General features: G+C 41.5%; 1 protein-coding gene across 1 annotated transcript in view; it reads right to left on the bottom strand.

Moving 5' to 3' along the window:
• OGDHL (oxoglutarate dehydrogenase L) overlaps positions 1-16,731 on the bottom strand; it is a 58,168-nt gene extending 41,437 nt beyond the window's left edge. Inside the window, exons 1-4 of the mRNA XM_064145385.1 lie at positions 16,632-16,731; positions 12,940-13,174; positions 6,396-6,575; positions 2,878-2,980 (exon numbers count right to left, since the gene is read on the bottom strand). Of these exons, the coding sequence (XP_064001455.1) occupies positions 2,878-2,980; positions 6,396-6,575; positions 12,940-13,146 (490 nt within the window). The 5' untranslated portion in view covers positions 13,147-13,174; positions 16,632-16,731. The remainder of the gene's footprint in view (positions 1-2,877; positions 2,981-6,395; positions 6,576-12,939; positions 13,175-16,631) is intronic.
• Between the last annotated feature and the right edge of the window lie 8,705 nt (positions 16,732-25,436).

Genomic DNA, 25,436 nt, shown 5'->3' with positions numbered 1-25,436 from the left:
TCCAGTCTTTTCTTGAAGACCTCTGTGGACAGTGACTCCACCACCTCCCTGGGCAGCCCATTCCAATGGCAAATCACTCTCTCAAAAACCAAACCAAAACAAATAAACAGAAAAACCCCACACCAAATCAACTGCTGTCAGTTCCTCAAAGGAAGTGAGACACAGTGAAAACTTGGTCAAAGGTTACTTGTAAAACTGTGGGCACCCACACAGAGCCCACCCGTAAGCATGCAGGCATCCAGGCAAGTGGCTGTGATGAGTGTTGGAGCCAGGCATTTGAAGTTAAGGGTGGCAGAGACAATGCCTGCATTAGGTGTGAGCAGATCAATGCCCTACTTAACCTAGTGGCTGAACTGAAGGATGAAGTGGAAAGGCTAAAGGCTATAAGGGAATGTGAAAGGGAGATGGATTTATGGCACCAGCTAGAAAGTTCCTAGAGCGTTTGGAGGACCATTTCTTATCTCAGCTGTTCCATGAGCCTACCAGGGGTGCAGCCCTGTTTGACCTGCTGTTCACAAATAGAGAAGGGCTGGTGGAAGATGTGGTGGTTGGAGGCTGCCTGGGGTCCAGTGACCATAACAAAAAAAAATTAAATTAAAAAATTCCCTGCTAAATGAATTTTCTTTAGATGAAAACTAACAAGCAATGTAACAATGAAACAATGAGTTGGCATTTAGAGTTCAAGTCAGGACACAGGACTGTGCTGCCATCACTTTTACTATATGACACTTAGTAAAAAAATATATTTTGTAGGTTTAAAATAATATTTTTTTAATTAAGGTTTTAAATTAATAATTAAATAATTACTACAATGTCAAACTTTGAGTGACCAAGAAAAGTGTGTACCACTATTTCCCCTGCTTGGTACTATAACAGGTGTTTCCAGCACTAAATTGATTCTGGTTTTCTATGATGATAACAAAAAAAAACTTTCTGAAAAGAAGAAAAAAAATGGCAAGGCAGGAGGGCCACAGGAAATGACAGGGGCTGTAGTGTCACTTGAAACAAAGCAGTGCTTTGTTTTTACGTGGTGTGGAGTTTTCTGGCGTTGAATGCTTGTGAGGGTTTTTTTGGGGGGGAGGGGAGGGTCACTCAGACTTGACAGGCTCTCCATATCCTGTCATGCAATAACCAGAAGACGCACAGGACAGATTCAGGCACACACAGAGCATCTCTGCTTCATACAGCAGTACCACTGAAACACCTGCTCCCGTTTGAAGAGATACAACCCTATTCAAATCCAAGAGTTCCTGAAAGCCACTAAGATGCCTCAGGTGACATCTGTGACTGGCTGCATTTTTAGAAAAAATCCACAGAAGAAACTTCTTACCAAAAGGCCTCTCAAAGAAAAAAAACAGAAGGCAGGACAAGCAACATGCACAGGAAAAATCAGACACTGAAATATTTTCCATAGTACCAAAGACCTTTCCTGAGTTTCCTGCCTCAAACATTCAAGGACAGACAACATGTGAGATTCTCTTCTTTTTGCTGTGTCAGGATTAGGCTGGAAATTTTGCTTCCCCATACAAACATATAAAGCACCTCAGTTACACACTCAGACACATGCCATGTCACTCAGAGGTCTAGCATGCCTTTCCTATGCTAATGATGCCTTCTGACCAGTCACAACACTTTGTACTAAACTATCTACAGAGGTCAAGAAATTTGACCTGACATGTTAGCAACCACATCCCACGTCACTCAGAGGTCTAGCATATTTTTTCCTACGCTAATGATGCCTTCTGACCAGTGACAACACTTTGTACTAAACGATCTGCAAAGGTCAAATTTGACCTGACATGTTAGCAACCACCCACGCTCCAAACAAATTATATGTACTCAGTAAATGTCTAACGTATTTTCCAGTAGGTACTTTCCTTTAATTAAAGTTGACAGGTTTCAAAGCAAATCCCTGATTTGTGCAAGCATCTCTATTTACAGTCTTAAGCACTCCACTGCCTTTATATGACCAAGGATCAAAACTGATTCTTTCCCTAGCACCGGGAATGGAAAACATAGCAGCAAAAAGTAAGTAGATGCACTTACACTAAAATCAAGCTGAATATGTTTTAACTAATACTTGCACTGGTTTATATCTGGTCCAAAAAGCTTCCCTACATACCAAAGAAAAATTGCTTTCGTGTCTTTATCAAGTAGAAAGCCACTTTTCAAACAAACCAGGTAGATTGAAGAGTAGAGAAAAATCAATCTGATGCTTTTTCACTCAAGCAGAAGTGCAAAGAAATTGATCAGTGCAATTTCTCAAAGCCATGCCCTCTTAGAAACCAGAACAACCTTTGCAAAAGCAGACTCTAGTGTATTATACTCTTCCAGCATTAAGCTAGTATTATCACTGTTGGATTGCAGACTCAAGTCAAAAATTCTGCACTTCCTGTGTGATCTTCTAGTAACTTCAAACAGAGTTCTTTAAGATATACAGAAAGAGTAAGAATTGAAATCTGACATGAAATTTACCATAAAGTCCTCTACCCAGCATTATGCTTATTGCTTGTTTTTTTTCTGTTGATTAGCCTTCTGTCAAAAAAGGTATCAAGCACAATGGCATAATTCAGGTTACCAGAATCAATTAGTATCAGTTTCTGGTGGGGTTCAAAGCCATAAAATTTGGGGGTTTTATAAAGTGTTTATAATCACCATTCATCAGGAGGTGAATTCACAAGAATTCCATCTGTGATCTCAGAGTACAAATTCCACCATCCTGAAATGTAAGCGTCCTTATAGATGCTCAAAGAAATTGTTGTGATGCCAGCAAGCAAAAAAGGCAAACTTCCCTCAAATGTCTTATTAAATCTCCTCAGGCCAGTGAGACGAGAGACAAACAACCATTGCAGATAACAAAGCATACAACATACACACCAAGTTTATCGATTGTAGTGATTAAGTCAGACGGAACAAAAGAATCTAAGTCTGCATCCAGAATTCCAAGGGGATCCAGCTGAGCCACATGATGACCACGGATCTAAAAAAGCAAAGTGAGAGAAAAATGAAATCACACTAAAAGAAGCCAGATGCTAGAGAAAGTCACTGATACTTCTCCACTTGACATGTATCAGCACAAAGTAAAACAAGTCAACACCACTAATGTCACAAGAGGGTCATATTTCTCAAGTTCTCCTGTAAAAACAGGAAATCAACACTATCTCCAGATGTGTATACTACCTGTATAAAAACATACATCAGAACATAACCTTTCTTTTGTCTGAAACAAAACCTGAACTGGAATTACACTGAAGTAAACTACTCAAGACTGCACTCTCAATCTCTGGGTAAAACTAAGAAACTATGACTGGTCTATAAATGCTATCCTTTGCTAACTCAGCCATGTCATACTTTTGCCTGCATCTTCCTTTATGTACCTGCACAATATTAAAATACAGGATTATTGGCCTAAAACAGATTGGTGTAGAACAAATTTCTATTGCAAGCGGAGAGATCATTCTTCATGAGCTCTGCTCCACAACAGAGAGCATTTTTTTTTAATCCCCACAATTTCATGAATGAATCTATGATAAAACTGGCATTCAAGACATCAAAGAACAGAAATCAATGGGAAATATAGTCAGCTTTAAGTTACCAATATGACTGGTCTTAATGCATGCTGCAAATTGCTATAAACTAACATCAATTTAGCATTGCTATGGAAGAAACAACTAATTGATTTGATAGAGCTCCAAATAAACCCCATTTTTTGCAATATAATGCCCCTTGTGTGTGATGCTCATATACCAAATTAGCTCATTATTAGCTATTTATAGATGAGTATTTTCTCCATATTTTTATTTTCTAAGACAAATTCACATCACCTAGATAGAGTTTCATTCACTCTACTAGTATCTTAATTGTCTCTGAAAACCAAAATCTTCAAATGCAGTATTAGCAATTGGATCACAGTGTAATAAAGTACAATTGTAATAGTGCCTTGTAAAGGCACTATTCAAATGTTCTACGTTTGCAGGGGAGTTCATATCACAATGCTTTCCACTCAGAAGCAAACAGAAACACACCATCTTTAGAACCACCAGCCATTTAAATTCAACTTGGCCCCAGAGATTCTTTGCATCTCACAAATCACCAGTAATAAAACTCTGACAGGCCAAATGATGTCCACAGCAACGTCTGTGTCACCTCATTGTTTACAGCACCACAAAGTCTATTTGACTGGAACTAAGCAAACAGTTCTGTTTCAAGTGTCATCAACAGGAAAGAATTCAGCTCCCTATGCTATATCTGCTCTGCCATATTAGTAGGAAAATGATTACCAAGGAACACAAAAACCCAGAAAAGCGAGTCATTGAAGTATTAAGCCATATTACATTCCAGGAACAGTTTGGTCTTTAACTGAAAAGTAGTATTTTCCTCAAAATCAAGTTATTTTTTAAACAACTTTTACTGGATACTGGAAATAGCAGCAATTGTAAAAATCAGAGATCAACTCTGGAAATACATGCAGGGATAATCTTCCAAAATTGCCATAAAATTGACTGAATGCAAGTTCAGACTATCTGAAACCAGACAGAGATGCAAAAATACCATACTACATTATAAAAAAAGAACTTGTGAAACTATTTTATCTGGACTCATTTTTGTTAAGCACACACATTTCACTGGAAAGCCTTTTCTCAGTGTGTCCAGTGCTCTTCATTAGAAAAAGCAACAGATTAACTGCCTTTTCATATGACCAGCTCAACAGATCACAAAGCAGTGTACCACAAAAACCATAAAATACTGACAGGTTTGAGGAATGAAAATTCTGTATCCTTCTCCACTTCATTTCATTATCAGGCAAAGGAAGGTCACAAATTGATTGTATCCCTTCAACGCTGAATTTAGAGGGTACTAAGTACCTTTTAAAAACAGTCAGTAGCCTTAGGTAATCGTGTTTGACACAGACACATGGGTGTGTGCCATGTACACAAAAATTTCTCTTCCATCACTCTTTCAAATGCAGGGAGAAAAATGGCAATCCCCAAACTATTTTCAAGTAAAAAGTGTCAAAGCAGCCCAACATTCTCTGTTTATTTCTAATTCTTCAACATCTTTTTTCAGCCAGCAAGAGGAAATGGACTGAAATGGTCATTTTCTAGACAGATAATTCTAAGCATATTTTGTATATTCTTTATTTTCACAAACCTTTCTATTCTTCCACAACACCTCTTCAACAGCTGGAATAACATGGTTCATATCTGAATCAATGGTGACAATGTGGTATGTACAGGAAAAAGAAAAGTTCTGAAGAGAAGTTTCTCTTTTATTCCTCCAATAACAGCAAAAAAATAGTTAGAATACTTAGTGCAGGGCAGAACCAATGTGGTTCAAGTCAAACTGTAGCAAAGATCTTGGGAAGTTGCACATTTATTACCAGAAAAGTCAAAAAAATTCAATTTAAAAATCAAACTGGAGTATTCTACTTAACACAGTCCTACACGTTTAGGGGGGTTGTATTTGTTTCACATTGGGTTTGTCTTTTAGTAAAATTAAGACATTAAACACAAGTCCAAACAAAAATGTTTAAACTTGTTTTATATTTAGAAAGCACCTAAGTAAACTCACTGTGTTATTTCCAAATTCCAAAAAGGAAATTAGATATAATTTGATCAGTCTCACAAAACTCAAATTCAGGTTAATTCATTTTTTCTCTTCTTTTTAACTATAATCCTGCTCAAATCAGGGATTTAAAATTCATGCTAGATATATGAGAAGGCAACTAACTTAAAGATAGGTAGTCACCTTTAGAACTATAATGGAAACTTTACCAGAGATAAAGACATATTTGAATCATGGAAAAGTTTGCTGTTGAAGAGTGGTAAAAGTTTTTATTTCACTGCCAATATAGTTAGGAGAATTCCTTTTATATGAAGCAAAACTATTTTGGGTAACTTAGTTTTCTGATTTGGTCAAGCAACCAACTGAATCAGAGACACACACACGAATCATACAGTCAAGTGAGGAAAAAGAATAGTAAAAGGCTAAGCTTTGGCATAGAATCATAGAATCAACCAGGTTGGAAGAGACCTCCAAGATCATGTTTGGCTCCTGCTCCCAATAAATTGGCAAAGCTCAATAGATTCATGCTGCCTTTGGAAAACTACTATTTTAATAAAGAGCTTCTGCTTTAAGTTAGATGACCAGCATCAGGGCTGTGTGTAATCTGAATCCTAAATTTGCTTAGCCAGAAGAGCATCCCAGTCTGAACTCAGGACCTCAGTGTTTAGACACTGAGGCAGGGAAGAAGACTATCTAGTTGAAGACACTTTGGAACAGATGTAACACAACAGGCAAGAGTTAAAACCAGAGACAAACATCATAAAAAGGAAGGAAAAAAAAGTTATTTTCAAGCGAAAGACCCTCCCACACCTACCCCAAAGTACACTTACTTGGTATGCTCGTATCAAAGACTGCACAGCAAGATGATCTTCAACAAGTTTTTCAGCTTTACCCGGCGTCTGGGCCAGGCCGTGGCTCTGAAGAAACGAGGCCTTTTTCTCGAGCTGATCTGGCACACTGCTATCATGTGCTTGGCCAGCACTGGCATTTCGGAAAAACAAATCCCAGGACTGGACATGTGTACAGAGAAGGAAAGAAGGAGGAAAATGTGTCACCTCAAACCAAAGTCTCAACCAAAAGCAGCTCTTTCAAGCTGCAAATGATACCTCATTACACTATAGTACTCAACACCACCAAGTGCCAGCAAAAAGAGAGGGCTGATACATCCACATCTTGCTAGCAAATGTGGGTTTCATTTACACAGAAACCTTTTCATCTCATTTCTTACACTGAGCTTGCTCGGTGGAAATCTCTCCAGCACATGAGTGCAAAGCATCTTCGTACATAATTCATTCACAAAGCCTTTTTTAACTGTGATCTCTACTCAGGCAACTTAATGGGTGTGATATTATGCTGCTGGTAAAGAGGTATGAAACCTATAAAAATGAAAATCTTAGTAAATTAAATTCATTCATTCCTTTAATAGTACTTAAAAAAATTTATGATATTTCAAGACACTGAATATGCTAAATCAGAATCAGTCCTTAAGGATCTCTGTTGAAGAAACTGTTTAAAAGCAATTACAGCTTTTCTGAGTGAGGTGCTTGGTCTAAGATTCTTTCCTCACTAGCTTAGGTTACTTTACTAGGAAAGAAATGACGGACCTGGTTTTAAGTGCAAGTCTAACATTAAAGAATACATATTTCAGAAACAAAGGACCCTTTTATTCCTACTTGCACTTTTACACAAGACACCTCTACTTATGTCCACATCTGCTTTTCATGCACTGTTTCCATTCTGATGAGGTAATCACTGTCCCAGGTTAGAATGCTATTAGATATATGGATGCCAATGACAGCAACAGGATGGGATAAACCATCTGAGATGCTTATATACAACAAAGAAGAAAGCCTGCACTAGCAGGAGTTAATCAATACCTGTGCTTAGCTTACCATTTCCACTAAAGATAACAAAAGGTTAAAAAAATGCTGTTCTCAGTTTGGGTAACTCAGGAAAGAAAGGAAGTTATCACAAAACTTTAAAGAGATGAGCAGGTAACACCACATGCTCTGCTGTTGTATTTGAGCCTGCTGCTGCCTGCTGCTATTGCTCTCTGTTCTGGCAATGATTTTGCTATTGTCTTCTGCAGCATTATGCTTCGCTAAGCTCTAAGTTAGCTCTCCTGAACTGCCTGGAAACTCCATTGCCTCGAGTTTACCAGGAACAGGCTGAAAATGCCTCCATGCGATCAGCCTGCATAGCCAGCATGACATTGTGCTACGACTGCACATCACAAGACACCCTGAAAGTCTCCTGCCAAGACGAGAAGTCCTGGAGATACACAGATTGTCCAGAGGAGCCAAGATAAGGTCAGAGATTTTCTGCCTCCTTTCCCCAGCAGCCTGGGAAGCCTGGGAAGTATCAGAAGTCTCAGTGGCTGACAAGACAGTAACAGAATTCCCTGAACACATTTGGGTACTATTTGAAGCTGCAGCTAGCCCCACAAGTCAGGAGATATTTTGTGAGTAAATACTTAAAGTCTCTTGTAATTCACCATAGCCTTCTGCCATAAGAAGAAAAGAGCTCCTTGAGTCCATCTAGTGGGCACGTGGCATACCGACTACAAGCAGTACATTGACCACAAGAATCTTCCAGTTGAATTAACGTTTATATATTTTTGCTAGTTATTTTTAGATCCTATGTCATTATCTGTATAACATTTCTATAACTGCTGCAGAACTGATTATTATTAAAAATTAGTGGTAGGGAGTGGCGAGAGTTTTGAAAATCAAAATTAATAAACTATATTAATTTTGGGAAAAAATAATCTTGCATTAATTAGTTACCCCTTCATTACACTTACCACCTTGCTAGCCATGCTGAGATCAGAAGTCTGACTGCACACAACATTCTATAAATGGTCTGCAAGACTCCATTACTGTATTTCCTCTGGTATTCTTGCTAAACACCTCCTTGCTCTGTACCAAGAATAATATTGTCATTCTACACCCATATAGAATTTGCAGATCTCAGACAATGAAAAACATATACAATCCCTTCAAGTTATGACTAAGGCTAATTGGACTGGAGGAATTATTTTGGTAATACACAGTTATTAATTTTCACTAAATAAGGAAATTCTAAACACACTTTTGGATCCATAACAAATCTGACATCTGGTATTCAAAGTTTTACTAGAGAATATGCTTTGCTTATATTAAGGTTCCTTCCTCACTTTGTCTGACACCATTATAATCATTGAATGATGATAATAATATTAATTATTCCTTTGTTGAATCCAAAACTTTTCATTTGGATGTAAAAGTTATCACAGCACAGACCCACAAAAAAGTGAGTATGTTTTTAGACAAGTGCTCTGCTGAGGTAGTTGCTAACAGAATCCAAATCAATTCAACCAATAATCTTTCTGTTTAAGGAGAATCAGCACAAGATTCTTTCTTCATGCAAACTCACAAACGCAAAGAAATACTTTCAAAATGTTTACATCTGAAGATGCAGCCAGCTGGGGCAGAAGGAACCCACACTATTCTTTTCTATCACATTTTTTAACTTATTGATTTGTTGGGCAGGCTTGACATTTAATCAGAGGGGAGGGAAAATACATCATTTGGCTACTGAAAATTAGTTTTTTCTAGATGCACATCCATCAAAGCCTTTACAAATTTCTGTAGTGTCTTTCAAGATTGATACCAGATTATAGCCTTCAAGTCCTGTGTATCAATGTCAGTCTTTGGCAACAGCATTAGCCATGTGACTGCACAGAGAAAAGACCAGCCTGTCTCACAGAGAATCCGCAGGTTCTCAAATAAATTAGGAAAGTTACCATTAGAAAATGGTAGAGCAAATTTGTAACAGAAAAATATATATGTTTAAAAAAAAATAGCTACAGCTATATTAGTGATACATGATACAGTCTCTTTTTTTTCTGTTAGCAAATCTATATTGTAGTTAACCATTATTTTCTCAAGTAATATAATATAATCCAAGTGATTCAGTGGCAATATTTTACTCTCACATAATAAACAGTGTGGCACTTGGAACAACAAGTAACATATTAGTTATCTTGATGGTTTCTCTTCTAATGACATCACAGTATTTATCAATTGCAATGAGGACAGTAAAGCTACATCATGAAAAATAAAATAAAACAAAAATATATTTTTTTAGAGTAAAACCAGACCAAAACTCCACACTTTTTCCCAGTACATAAACCAAGGAAGTGATTACACACTCAGCTGTATACAGGACAACATGGCAGGCATTATGTACTCAACATCCAACCATGCAGTTTTGTAATTAATCTTGTGATAGTAATAACTGAACCTTGTCAAGCTTCTCCCTTATGATCTATGGCCCTGACACTATCCTTCAAGGAGAAATAATGATGCCTTTTTCAGAACCCACATCATTTTATACTGATTGTTGTTTGGCTGCTCTAACGATAGGAAATTCAATGAGAAGTGAAAAATCATCAGAAATGGATTTGCACAAAGAATAAAAGCTCACACACATACATATATATACATACACATACCTATGTGTGAGCTTTTATATATATATACACATACACACACATATGTGTGTGTGTATGCACACTCCTTTATATGCAACTATGGTATTTAAGGAAAAGAGAGATTCTTACAAAAACCCCCAAAACTATTCATGCTGCATACATTCATACAGCTTTCAAATAAGCAGACATGGGAAGACATATCCAATCAAATTTTTCCAAGGGGCTAACAATTTGAGGAGTCGTGTTTAATTGGAGTTTCTAAGTAAAAGTGAAGAGAGTACAATTTTTAAACCCCAGGAGAAATAAACCTTCTCCATCTTATCATCTAGGAGGAGGCACATCCCTTCTTATAAGGATATATCCAAGGAGAAACATGAAGAAAAATAAGAACAGAAAAAAGAAGAAACAGAATGCAATGTCTAAATACCTAGCACAAACTGGCACAAATGTCCTGCACAACCATGCAACACATACTGGCTAAATCAATGAAATATGAGCAGCCTGCAGAGAGATTCCAATTATTAAAAATATAACAACTAACACCACAAAATCTATTGATGTCTCTTGACATTATTTTCCTATACTTCCACCAGTTTCTGTAGCACAAAGGCAAAATCACAACTTGTCTACTGTCATGAAATTACACTATGATTTTTTCTCTATTTTAATAGGAAACAAGCTGAGTTCAAATCTCATCATTTTTTAACCTGCTAAAAAAAAACAGGCAAGAAAAATATGGTTATTTACAAATTTCAGATGGTGAAATGAGATTGTTTTCAAGGAAGCAAAAATTAAACTGATGATTAAACCAAAATAAAATTAGTTGGGATCACTGTCTTCCCCTTTTTTCATAGGATGTGAAAAGTCTTACTATTCAGTTTAAAATAGTTGTAAAGTAACCACATAAAATAATATGCAATCTCATTATTTTAAGCCTCATAAACCAGGCATACAGTGAATTTACATCAGTACATTATTGTTAAGTATATTACATATAGTTAGCAGGGAAAGTGATTCACCATTTTTAAAATGCATCTTGAATTACCAGAATCCACATCCTAGGCCACACCCTACTCCACCAGCATATTTATGTTCCTCTGTCAACTCACTCCTGCTGAATGATTGGTTGCTGTTCAACCTAAAAACTGCATCACCTCCTCATGATGCATTACTCAGCTGCGCCTGAACTGCAAGACAAGGTGGATAGTCTTCGAGCATGATTTCCTGCATAGTCCCAAATATCAGCAAAAAGAACGACCTGGTCTATGCTGAACAGAAGCCTTCGTTCTTTGTCTAGGCATTGAGAGGGCACCATTGGCCTGGAGGGCCGAGGTCGGTCAGCACCATGGCCAGGGTCGGGGCCAGTCAGCAACACGGCCAGGGCCGGGCCGCTTCCTGCATCAAAACGCGTAAGGCTTGCATCAACTGGCAGAGGTTTATGCACCCTTAGAAGTTTGCAGGACTGCACAACAACAACATTCACTCCACTGAAAAGGGTCTGAATAATAAATGTCTCTCTTCTTAAAGAAGATTGTCATGAGTCAATGTAACATACAAAAAAGTGAAAGCAAGATGACACCACAAAGTCACCACACAGTCCTTATGCATGAGTTCATCCCTTCTTTGTCATCAAAGCAAAGGATTAATAACATCATGAGGACTTCTCAGAAGTTAATTCAATGCATCCACACACGCAACCTGCTACCCTGCTTTATGCCGGGTGGAACTCTGGCTGGCAGTTACACAACAAGGAATCAAAGCTAGATGGGATGAGAGAAGGAACCATCCCTGGAGAAGGTCTTTTTGGTTCCAAGTCAAAGAATAACACAAAAGACTTTGGATCTATCTGCTATGTGGACAACATTCAGTCTTCAGAGTTGTAATTGCATACATCACCTTCCACAAGGATTAAATTCATGCTCAACATCCACAACATCCGAAGAGAAACCAAAACAGCTAAAAAACTGTTTTTGCTGGTCTCTTTTTCTATTTTCCTTAACACATCTCACTTCCTCAAAATGTAGACAGATGACTGGACTCAGAGCAAAAACTTCTAAGTGACATTTTTATGTATGTGCCTCAAGAGTAAAGGAACATGCAACCAATTTGGCAAATGGTTTGAGGACGATTTACATTACATGCCTTGAAAATAACCTGTCTGTCTCAGAATTTATCAGACTTCTCACCAGCTTCTTAAGTTACTCTACATGTATCACCATGAGAGCCATCCTTGTCAGCTAAATGCTTGTTAAAAAATAAGTCTGCATTTTGCCTACATGAAAGCATTTGGGCAATAGATTTAAAGTAAAAAGTAGGCCAAATAAATATGTCACCTGGACAGACAGGGAGAGAGACAGAACAAAATATTTTTTCAGATACTTAAGAAGGTTTGTATCTGACAATATGAGATTACAATTTTAAGATTTCAATTACCACATCTACCTAAAGGGAACTGAGCATTCATCATCTTTAAACAGTTTAGAAGTACCAAAGTCAATACATACTATTGAAATGTAACATACCCTCTGATATGACCTTACTGTAATGTAATATATTTAGAAAGCATTTTATTTTTGAGTCTTCTTCCAGATGCAACTAATAACAGACTACATGAACAGCACTTCCATGGAGGACACTGACAGTTCTGAATAGCTTTCTGTTTCTGGTCTGGTTTTCTCATTGCTTCTGCTTACCTCACCATGCCTGTGGCTCCTCTCAACTCTGAGCTGCAATAGTACCTCTTACAACAATCAATATATGGGAAATGAGTTTCACATCTTTCACTTCATTTAAGACTCTCTTCTGGACTTCTTATAAAACAAGGTTAAAAGAAAAAAAATCGATTCCACTCTTAACCTAACATTACTACTTACAGTTAAGTTTTAGACTCTTAGACTTACCTTATGTACACTCTTAGGGTTTTCAAGCCATGCATAATACATTTCCTCCACATAATTTGAGTTGCTCCCACTCAGGAATGGTTCTGAGCTTCCTGACGAAACATACCGCTGCCTAGGTAAAAAGACCCTTCTGGCTATATCTTGCTTTTCCAGAAGTTTAAAGCCATGCCACTTCACTGCAGCCGCAAACAACTTCAGATGACTCATGACTGTTTATTAGACTGAAGATACAAGTCTGTTAATAAGAAAAAAACAAACCTAATCAGGACAAGAGCCAAGGAACTACAGATATCAGTTCAGCCTCGCAGTGAAAACTGAAGTTTACGGCTAGACTGCTCTTCAACAAAACTCAGGCCTACGTTTGAATCATAAAATCAACCAGGTTGGAAGAGACCTCCAAGATCATCCAGTCCAACCTAGCACCCAGCCCTAGCCACTCAACTAGACCACGGCACTAAGTGCTTCTTCCAGGCTTTTCTTGAACACCTCCAGGGATGGTGACTCCACTACCTTCCTGGGCAGCCCATTCCAGAAAGAGGCCACTCCATGGCTGACTGCAGAGCTACATTTACAGCAGTGGAAGGATCGCTTCTCCTTCTCCACAGCTATCAGCTCACCTCACAGCTTCTGTACTGGTAACATCATCCTGGTTTCCTGAGGCAATCATGATACCAATTAGATTGCATGTTCCCATAGCCTCAGTTCCCTAAGAACAAATGGTCTGCTAATCAGTGACTTCTCTAGAGAGAAGCTTCTGGTAGCTAACTGTGTCTCTCAGCTGTAGAAAGCTGCAGCCTTTTACCAAGCCAAGCTGAGACAGCTTCAGTGAACTGCATCAACCAAAAAAAGTAGTAGTTGAAAAAAGGCCTTCTATTTCACATCTATGTCCTGAATAACAAGACGACAAAATAATTAGACATGTTAGTCAAGTAATGACATTGACATTTGCTTTCAGCTAAATAGTGCTATGATGAAAATTATCTCAGTTTAGTTTGCTTTCCTAACTAGTAATACTTATCTTGTCTTTCCAACCACCTCTCAGGAGCTTTTTAACAAGGACAGCAGATTCCCTGTGATTTTTAACGCACTGAGGAGAACAATACAGGCTGAATCTTGGGAATGCTGAGCACCATCAGCTCCAGCTTTTGCAACAGGAATCAAAGCTCACCTTCAGAATAAAAAGAACAAATGTAGATCAAAGTCTTCTTTACTAGGCTGAACAACCCCAACTCCCTCAGTGTATCCTCACAGCACAGGTGTTCCAGCTCTTGGATCATCTTTGTGGCACTCCTCTGGACTCATTTCAATAGCTGTGTGTCTCCAGAGAAGGGCAACAAATCTGGTGAAAGGCCTGGAACACAAATCCTATGAGGAGAGGCTGAGGGAGCTGGGGGTGTGCAGCCTGTAGAAGAGGATGCTCAGAGGGGACCTCATTGCTGTCTACAACTACCTGAAGGGAGGTTGTAGCCAGCTGGGGGTTAGTCTCTTCTCTCAGGCAACCAGCAATAGAACAAGGGAACACAGTCTCAAGTTGTGCCGGGGGAGGTACAGGCTAGATGTTAGGAGGAAGTTCTTCACAGCAAGAGAGTGATTTGGCATTGGAATGGGCTGCCCAGGGAGGTGGTGGAGTTTCCATCCCTGGAGGTATTCAAGAAAAGATTGGATGAGGCACTCAGTGCCATGGTCTAGTTGAGTGGATAGGGCTGGGTGCTAGGTTGGACTGGATGATCTTGAAGGTCTCTTCCAACCTGATCAATTCTATGATTCTTATGACAGGGACACCAGAACTGGATGCAGTATTAGAGAACTGAAAACGGATCAATTGAAAATGGCTGCGAATGGCATAATATGCAACAGAAATAAGGAGGTCTCAAGTGGCACCAGTCATTTCTCTCCAACTGTATTTAAATTTCAAAATGAGGTCACCAACTGTATACTTTGATTTTGGTTACAGTTTAACCTGACTCAACAAAACGGACTTCTTCCTAGTATTTCATTTTGCACACACCACTCTTCAGCACAGATGTCAGCTGTCAGCAGCTAAATGAATCGGAGACCACCAGCATGATCACAGACCATTCCAGCCCACTCAGCCTTGAGACTGTCAGTCAAAAATCAACACACAGGATAGCAGGCAGAAGTCAGAAATAGTTAGGATTGTTCCACTCCACTATGTTTCTTGAATCAATCCTGAAATTAAAACTGATTGTCAAGGATTCAAGCTGAGCTAACAGCAACCTAAACGAAGATATTAATTAAATCTCAACCGGAGGTCAAAAATAAGAAAGAAGCAGTGAACCAAAAGAACAACCTGATATTTAATGCACCAAAGCACTCTTAAAATGACAGAAGTAAATTAAAGCCTTAAGCAGCTCAAAAATTCTGCAGCTGTTCTGCAGAACAGCATGTGTGTCTCAAGCTACTAACTAGCTCTTACGTTGGGGTAACTCCAGAAGTGACCTAATGTCATGGACTCTCTCATGAATTATACTACCCAAGCTTCTAAAGGGTAATAGAAGCATATGAAAAAGAGACAGCAAGACACTTCTGATAGCAAGGTGTTTACCCAGCTTTTCCAAGATCACTTTAATAGAAATAAATTGCATAGGCTAATGTAATATGAATCCATATTCTCCTGGTACTGCCAGTACCTTTACTGAGTTTCTTAACACACCTGATGTGCAGCTACCAATGTTAGCAGATGTTCTTTATATGCTGCAGAAACAATCATTAAAATGTCTGCTCCATATTTCACATAAACACTTCTTCACCCACTGTCATGGTAATTTTCTCTTATATTCCACATACAACTCACTTCTAAAGCTTTTCTTAAAATTTAATAACTAATAAACTGAGGCTGACAGGTGAAAAAAACAGATGAGGATAATAAAGTATCTGCAAAGGTCAGTCACAGATAACTGAAATTAGAAAGGCATGGAATATTTGCATCAAATAAGACTACTTCAAGAATATGTATACCCATGTTGTTCCTTTTCCTTCCAGCACAGATATGCCATCCTTGATAAAGAATATACATAGAATTCTCCATCCAGAAGGCTGACCTGGAGGAAGCATTCACAAGGCACGCACTGGAAGTCTTGGGCAATGGAGACCCAAGTATTTCACTCTCTCCTCAAAACAACCACCATCAGTGGGTACCAAACATAGATACCAAACATCACCATAGGCTGCAGGCTACCAAAACGTGGTAAAAGAGCTGGGGCACACACATGGAAGGCATCGGTTTTACTCTTCTGCCCCTGCTCGTAAGACAAGGTCACACCATCCCACAGTCATCTGGCCAAACCTTGCACCACCAGTGTCCTCTTCACCTTGGCCGCTCCTAGAGGCCGTACCGCGCAACCTTGTCAAGGTGCTGCCACACACGACGGGATTGAGGTTTAACTGGCGACTGGACCAGGCAAGTCCCCGAGCCCCGAGCCCCACCGGAGGCCGTACTCCGAGGCCTGGCCTCGCCCAGCCCTGCGGCGCGACCCCTGACACCCTCAGGGAGCAGCCTCCGCAGGTGACTCCCACCGCCCATCACGGTCGCACGGGCCAGACTGGGCCGGGCCTGGCTTCGCCACGCCGCCCGCTGCCTGCCGCCCCCGAGCCGAGCCGAGGCGGGTCCGGCCTGAACGCGACGCCAGGCCCCGCCACCGCCCCCCCGCCCGCCGCCGGCGCTTACAGACCTGTGCGGACAGCGGCAGCGCGGAGCACAGGCCGCGCCGGGGGAGCGGGGAGGCGGCGGGGCGGGGACCGCTACCTGCGTCACCGGAGGCGCGCGCCGGGCTCGCGGCGTTGCGGCGCGCGCTCAGGCCGGGGCGGGAAACGGGCCCGCGAGCCGCGCCCGAGGCCACGCCCCCTGCCCACGCCGCGGCCGCGGCGCCAAGCCCGGGGTGCGAGGCGGCTGGGGCGGCCCCGGTGGAGCGCCGCCGCCGAGCCGAGCGCCTCTCCTAGCCAGCGGGCAGCGTCACCCTCTGCGCCTGCCGCCCCGAAAGCAACGTGCGGCAGCCAACATGCAGACGGAGCCGCGGTGTCGTACTGGGCTCTGGTTTGCACTCAGGCGGCGCTGCACGCAGCCGGCTCGACCCAGTGACAGCGTTTCACACCCCTCCGACCCGTGCGTCTCTGTTAGAGTTAGGTAAGGGCTGGACCTGGTGATCTTAGAGATCTCTTCCAAGCACAGAGCTTGTGTTTGTGGTTTTTAGCATCGTCAGTGAAAGCCGTGGCATCTGCCATCAGAAGGTGTGCTCTGAGGGATGGTGGCCTTGCAGGCAAGGGGCCCCTCAGCACCGGGAGGGGCATGTGTCATAATAATACCTTCATGAGCAAAGTTCACTCATTAGGAACGTGAGTTACAACGGGTTTACATCTTTACGGTTTGCCTATAAAGGTTTCTGCTGTTGACAAGTTCTTCATTCTGTAGGCATTGATATCTTGGTGGCTTGTAACAGCCTCTGTCTTTGGTGGGAACTTTTGGTAATGGCCAGGTTCTTTTGGCTCCTCTTCAAGGATCTAGTCCCCCAGCAAGGCATGTGTCATTGATATGAAGTAACCACTTTCACACCGTTAAAGCTCCTGACCGATGGTCCTCATGAGAACACCAATGCAGCATATTCAACCCTAACACAAACAGTGTCATTATAACCTAGGCATTTACTCAGGCAGTTTCACTTAGATAGCGGTAGGGCCACCAACCATAGGAGATCTACCTGTCAGGAAGGAAAACAGGCTGAAATGAACACACATCTGCAAGTTTTCTGGCAGATTGTCAAGAAAACTAGTGCTAGAAGCAGGCACTTCTGCAGCTGCACTATGTGAGGCATCGTGGGGAGGTTAGAGATTATCCCAGCCTTGAAGACAGTGTGCTGCAGCTTCCTCACATTAATTTTCAGGCCAACAAGCATACCAGCACAAAGAAAGTAATTCATAGAATCATAGAATCAACCAGGTTGGAAGAGACCTCCAAGATCATCCAGTCCAACCTAGCACCCAGCCCTAGCCACTCAACCAGACCATGGCACTAAGTGCCTCATCCAGGCTTTGCTTGAACACCTCCAGGGACGGTGACTCCACCACCTCCCTGGGCAGCCCATTCCAATGCCAATCACTCTCTCTGCCAACAACTTCCTCCTAACATCCAGCCTATATTTTCCCCGGCACAGCTTGAGACTGTGTCCCCTCGTTCTGTTGCTGGCTGCCTGGGAGAAGAGGCCAACCCCACCTGGCTACAGCCTCCCTTCAGGTAGTTGTAGAATTGCACTTGATAGTAATGGTAGGAGACAGCATGAAACTTCATCCATATGTGGAAAGTCCTTTGGTGATCCATTAAAAATATAAGCAATAGCACTGATCAGGTGAACAGCTGTGAAGGGAACATGGAGGGAAAACAGACCTAAACAACAAGTTGTTCACACACCTCCTTGTATAGGGATGATGGGAAGTTTCATAAAGGTGGTGTGAATCCTTCCAAGGACACTTAGCTTTCTCACCAAAAGTTGTACATGTTTTTGAGTGTGGTACTGTCCTAGGTTAAGCAAGACAATACAATTTCAAGAGTTTCTTTGCTGACTGAACTTTTATTTACATCTTCCAAGCCTCTTCTCCCGGATGCCTTCAAATCACAAACGTTTGTCTATTCTCTGTAATAATTCAGAACATGACATCTTTGTTGTTGACCTGCTCTTAATCAAGTTACATAGCACACAGAACCCAGGTCAATCACCTGTACAGACACTAAAGCTGGTACTGCAGGCAAATATTGACACATTACATAAACACTGCTGTTGGATGATTTTCTGGGTAAATACTGAGTTACAAATACTGGGACAACTGAGCACACCATAGAAGGAAGGAGGAGAGAAAGATGCAGTTCGTTTTTCACTGAGGATATATGGCAAAAATTAGTTTGTCAGGGTCAGGTGGGCAGAAATGGATAGTAAAGACCTCAGGATGGAATACGACAGACTTCACCTGGGCCTTTGTCACCTAATGGTCCCAAAGATTTTCATAAGACTTGCTGGTTACTACAGTTGTTTATTAGAGTAAAATTAATTTTGTCTGGTGAGGAGTCTGGAACACAAACCCTATGAGGAGAGGCTGAAGGAGCTGGGGGTGTGCAGTCTGGAGAAGAGGAGGCTCAGGGGGGACCTCAGTGCTGTCTACAGCTACCTGAAGGGAGGTTGTAGCCAGGTGGGCTTGGTCTCTACTCTCAGGCAACCAGCAACAGAACAAGGGGACACACTCTCAAGCTGTGCCAGGGGAAGTACAGGCTGGATGTTAGGAGGAAGTTGTCAGAGAGAGTGATTGGCATTGGAATGTGCTGCCCAGGGAGGTGGTGGAGTCACCATCCCTGGAGGTGTTCAAGCAAAGCCTGGATGAGGCACTTAGTGCCATGGTCTGGTTGACTGGCTAGGGCTGGGTGCTAGGTTGGACTGGATGATCTTGGAGGTCTCTTCCAACCTGGTTGATTCTATGATTCTAAAATCTTCACCTGGATAAATCAAAACCCTTCTTACCATCTCAGCATTTTCCTAGCAGGGACACATCTTTGGAGAACACTTAAATACCGCAAAGCGAAGGTAGGCATAATTTCGTGTCAAGATTTTTGTGATACGGTATTTAGTGCAGGGAGAGGATTGTACAGTGAAATGGCAGATGGAAACAACACAGGACAGCCTGTTCCAGAGAGGGTGCTGCCAGGAAAGGTGACCACCACAGTGGCTGGGAGAGCCCATCAGCACTTTAAAACAGCGTGTGTACCGAACTGGTTACTCGCAGCTAGCCAGATGTTGGTTGAGCCTTCTGGCAAGTGGTGAAAGATTGTCAGATGCTACAGCTACTAATTGAATTTTAACCTTGTTATGAGCAGACAGAAGCCATCTTTAGAGCAATCATGTTATGCTGACTGAACATAAATTCCATTAAAAATTACAGTGAGGACAAACAGACCTCCCCTCTGCTTCAGAGGGAAACCCACATGTCAAATGTTTGAATACCATTGCAGTGAAGAGGATAAATATGCTTGGATAGACACTAAGATACCACAATATGTTTTAAGTGTTTATGTTGTTCCCTGAAGCCTTTATCCAACTGCACATTTATGGCTACTTTTCTTTCCCTCCTTCCACTCCTTCCCCCCCCCCCCCCCCCTCCTTTTTTTTATTTAATTCTTCATACAATGGAAGTTTGTGTGCTTGAAACAGCAAAATTCTGGTTTGTTGTGCTTTGGAGCATCTCCCACATTCTCAAGTATTTATTGTAGGTGGATTTCCCTCTCATCTCTCCACTCAGCTTTTGGTGTCTGCCCAACCAGTTCTTACTGTAGTAAGGAATTCCATTACTGCTGCTGGCTTTCCTCTGTCTAGTGTCACTTTCCAGCAGTCTGTGACTCCTGAGCCATTTTGCTGTTCACCTGTTTGCTGTCCAGTGAGCCCCATCAGGTATTTTCTCATTATTCTAGTTCTTGAAATTTCCAACTATCCTTCACATTTACCTGCCATTTATGTGTCCATTTGCATACTTGCCTTTCCCACCCACCAGCCAAAGGAAGGTGCATGCACTAGATTTGCTTCCTGCTAAACTATTATACCTTGAAACTGGCAGGAATGAAAGTCCATCAGTGGAATGAAGACTTAGAAAAATAGCACTTGATAGCAGGCACAAAGCTTAGTGTCATTCTCACGCCAGCTCTGTGCTGAAAAAAAAATGGTATATCTTAGACTTTTGCACTGGATAAAATGTCTGACCCAGGACCTCTGGAATCAAAGTCAGATGTGACATTTTCCATTGTGCTCAAAGACACACCACCTCACTGTGATTTATATTTGTATTTATCCTCATTTTCTGTAACATGTCAGTGTTAATCTGACAAGCTCTCTTGCTTATTTCTGCCTCTTTTATGTCTTAACTCAGGCATGAGCAACAAACCCAGAACCAACCTATCTGAATATAGCAAAATGCATCTTAACAAAACTAGAACCAAAGTGTTTTTAGAAACACACCATATTGCCCACTGAGGGCACAATGTGACCCATCATTTGTTCCACACTATAATACTGCATGACTCTGCTGCCTTGCCTCCTCTGGTACATCAGTTTGCCTTGCTGGATCAGCAGCTACTTGCAATCAGCACTGAGGTTCCTGTGGTTAATTGCTTCACAGAACTCTCCCTCTAACACAGCGTGACTTCTCAATAGGCTTGTTTCTTCAAAGGGTAACCTCATAGGAGGTGGTCTGGATACAGAATTATTCATAGAAGAACAATCTCATTAATAGCTTCCCCTCCTGAGATAGATACATTTATGTATTTTGGGTAAATCATCATTGTTATTGGCAATATACTTCTACTAGAAACAGTGTTTATCAGAAGTTCTCTTAAGTCAAGCACACAAACTCCATTTTACTTTGTTTTTCAGTGTGTTTATTAGGCATGAAGACTACAAGCTAGTAGAGGTTCAAATCTGAAGTACCATCTCTTCTTAAAGCAAAGCACTTAGGAAATGGTGGAACATCCTCTTGCTCCGAGCGTAACGATAAACACAGCCAATATCCTACAGGGTTCTGGTTGTTAGACTTGTCTAATATTTAAAGTCAAGATTTAAAGTACTTAGACCATCCTAGACAAAAGAGCTCCAATGAGTGATCCTGTCTGTTTTCAAAAGTGGAATTCTGGGGAGTTGCTGCATATCCTAGGCAGGCATTTCAAGTAACTGCTGAGAAACCCTTACAATTGCTGTAAGAAGTAGCAGGGTAATGACATTTACTCTTCAAGCTGGAATTTATATCAGTCTGTTGCACAACATTTCTCCATCTTCTCCACAGCCCTCTCCAAATATCCTGAAGTTATTTGGCAGGCACTTCCTCTGAGAGTGATTTGCATTGGAATGGGCTGCCCAGGGAGGTGGTGGAGTCACCATCCCTGGAGGTGTTCAAGCAAAGCCTGGATGAGGCACTTAGTGCCATGGTCTAGTTGACTGGCTAGGGCTGGGTGCTAGGTTGGACTGGATGATCTTGGAGGTCTCTTCCAGCCTGGTTGATTCTCTGATTCCATGTTTGGTTTTGACACTGGTGTTGTTCATCAGGCTTTTCTCCTTACCCAGTCCTACATGGGAAAACTCTATTGAGTTAGCTCTGACACCTCTACATTTATATGGGGAAGTTCATGTGGCTTCATTTCCATTCTCTTTGCTTACTGAAACCTTGGCTTCTTGTGCCACAGGCCAGTAAGATCCTTGACTTCACAGAATAAACTTCCCATGGTAAAAGATGAGCTGCTGGATGTCTGGGGGGCAGAAACTTTGGTTCCAGCTTTGCGCTGCTTCTTGGGTTGGTTAAAAGTGAGGCAGTGAGAAAAGCTGATAGCTTGCTGGGTAGTGCCAATGGAAGTACAGCCAAGTAGTTGGAGGAAAGCAATTGCTGCTCTTTTGTCATCTGCAGGGAGAACCTGGGAGGGATCAGTAGGAATACATGCATCAGAGCCAGGCTTCTCACAATGCTGCATGACAGGAGAATGAGAGATGGTGGAACAGGGGTGCATGCTCCATCCCTGAGATTTCAAGAGCCAACTGGACAAAGCCCTGAACAAACTGTTCTGACTCCAGTGCTGATTCAGCTTTGGGCAGGAGTTGTCTTGGATGACCTCCAGATTTCCTTCAGAGGTGACTGAAGTGTCTGTAATTCATACCAATTTCACAATAGATCATGTCAGATGTAAGGTTAAACATGCACTTGTTATTTGGTCAACAGACAAACTAATCTTGATAGTTTTATGTGGATAGCATCTAACTTGGTTTTAACTACTCTCTATTCTAAAAATTAGGGCTGTGTTGCTCTGGTGAAAAGAGTAGCTTAGAAGGACAGCCTGTTATTGGAAGTCCAAGAACACCATAGAATCATAGAATCAACCAGGTTGGAAGAGACCTCCAGGATCATCCAGTCCAACCTAGCACCCAGCCCTAGCCAGTCAACCAGACAATGGCACTAAGTGCCTCATCCAGGCTTTGCTTGAACACCTCCAGGGATGGTGACTCCACCACCTCCCTGGGCAGCCCATTCCAATGCCAATCACTCTCTCTGCCAACAACTTCCTCCTAACATCCAGCCTAGACTTCCCCCAGTTTTGAAGTGACTTGGCCACAGATCTGTTAGAGACAATCTACACAACAAAGCTAAATGAAAATCAGGAAGACACAGCTTCTGCCTGCCTGTGTCACAGGTCTTTCCTAATAAATTAGCCCACTGCAACTACAAAAACAGAAGCAACTGTTGCTATAATTAGTTTTCTGATCTCAGAGTAAACAAAGAATGACAGCACATACCTCCTTTGAATATGAGAAATAGGACAAGGAGGAACTCTGGCATGCAGCATTTATTATAGCTGCCAAAGAATGAATTCATGGTAAAATTAGCAAGAGCACTACACTCAATTTGTCCTGGTATTTTAAAGAGAATTAGTACCTCCACGAGGGAAACAACAAGAAGTCTTCCCACTAACTGTAGAAGCAGACCACTACTGGCACCGCAAAAATGCCTGCCAACATATGGGTATGTTGATGATGAAGGAAGCACTGCCAACTTCCCTTCTCCTAATCAAGAACAATTTTTTTTCCCTATTTCACCCATGGTTTAGGGGAAAACTCCTAGGAAATTCTTATCAATATTTTCAGGTGTTTCAGGAGACAATCCTCACAAAAGCAGAAAACCAGTCTTTATTTGTGATAGCTTTCTTTTAGCTGCATTTAAAACTCACTGCTTTTTTTTTTCCCCCAAGATTGTCCCTTTAGGTGAAAAAAAAAATTGATATCAAAGTACCTGACTTCATCATAGTCAACTGGAAAATTATCCTCATCTCTTATTCTCTACCACTGGCTGTGTTTTCTTTAAGAGGATCTATTTTGATTTCTAATGCTATTTATCCTGGTGAAGGAATGTGTAATTACTGTCCCACTTCATTCATTTGGAAGAAAATAAACAAGGCAAGACAGTTCTCCATCAGTTAAAACTTCTGGAGTATCTGAGATTTGTAGCTCTCCCTGGGAGCAGGGTTTGCTAATGAAGCTGCAGAGGCAGTGTGTGATTGCAATTGCTGAGAGGTGACTCTTGAAGAGGTTTATTTGCACTAATCAACATCATGTTGTGCCTCAAACTTAGAGTTGCCTTAGATGCACTGTCGCTACCAAGTTGTTCTGCAAGAGCTGAACAGGCTTTTCTGTTTACTTCTGTTCTGGCACCATACCTGTTTTTTAATGGGATCCTTTGAGGCTGATCTCCAAACTTTTTGTACAGTTCAAAATTCATCATTTCTTTCTAACATTTTCCTCTTGCAGCCCCCAGCCTTTTCTCCTCTGATTGCCTGAGCCAAGGGGACCTGTTAATGTAAAATATCCAAAGGCTCAGAGCTGGGCTGTAAATAACAAAATCTCTTACACACAGAGCAACAGTAATGTCTTGTTTTCCTGATGGTGGCTATTTGGAAACATTGCATTCACAGTGCTAGACACAGCTGGACAATACTGGAGAATGATTCTTGTTCACAGCTGAAACAGATCTAGAGCGTCCCTGAATTTTTCTTGCCTGTATTTTACTGTGCAGAAAATAGCCTGAGCACCTGACTTACCAAGGTGAGTTTCCTGGTGAGCTTACTGTTCATACTTCATGTGGGCTGTCACTCCTTTTGCAGCCACTGTATCACTGAAAAGATTTTCACCAAAAAAAATGCAACAGCTCACCCCAAACTTAACCCCAGCACATTGTTTTGTGCTTGTTTTATCAACTTGGAATACATTGCTATAATAAATGCCTTTCAGAGTAGATTGCTGTGCAGTTCAGCCTGTCAAATTGCACAGCTCCTCCTATTTTACAGAGTCCCATTGATGTCCAGGAGGACCTTAGAGCTGCCTTCCAATACCTGAAAAGATCTTACAGGAAGGCTGGAGAGGGACTTCCCTAAGGGTGTCTAGCAATAAGACAGGAGGCAATAGTTTTAAGCTGAGGGAAAGTAGGTTTAGACTGGATCTTAGGAAGAAGCTCTTCAGTACAAAGGTGGTGAGACTCTGGGCTAGATGGCCCAGGGAGGATGTGGATGTCTCCGCCCTGAGAGTGTTCAAGGCCAGGCTGGATGAAGCTTAGAGCAGCCAAGCCTAGTTGAGAGGTGTCCCTGCCCATGATGGGGAGGTTGGAGTGGATGATCTCTAAGGTCCCTTCCAACCGAGGCTATGCTATGATTCTATGATTAATGTTTATTAACATGACGCAGCTGTGATGCTCAGGACACAGCACCATAGCTGTGTCCAACTTTCTAGCCTTCTCTGCAGACCAGTTACCAATGGATGCCTAGATGGTGTAGTATTGCTACAGCCCCATTTTAATGCATTTTGAAATGCAGGAAATCCTAGTCTGATTAATCATAATATCACCTTCAACACCCAGTTCACTATATAAAGAACAACATCATTAAATGAAAGGCAGAACCCACAGTGAGATGACTTTTGGAC

The sequence above is a fragment of the Pogoniulus pusillus genome, chromosome 6, assembly GCF_015220805.1.
Source record: "Pogoniulus pusillus isolate bPogPus1 chromosome 6, bPogPus1.pri, whole genome shotgun sequence".
NCBI classification, from domain to species: Eukaryota; Metazoa; Chordata; class Aves; order Piciformes; family Lybiidae; genus Pogoniulus; species Pogoniulus pusillus.
The sequence above is the reverse complement of the archived record's forward strand: the minus strand, read 5'-3'. Positions and strand labels throughout refer to the sequence as shown.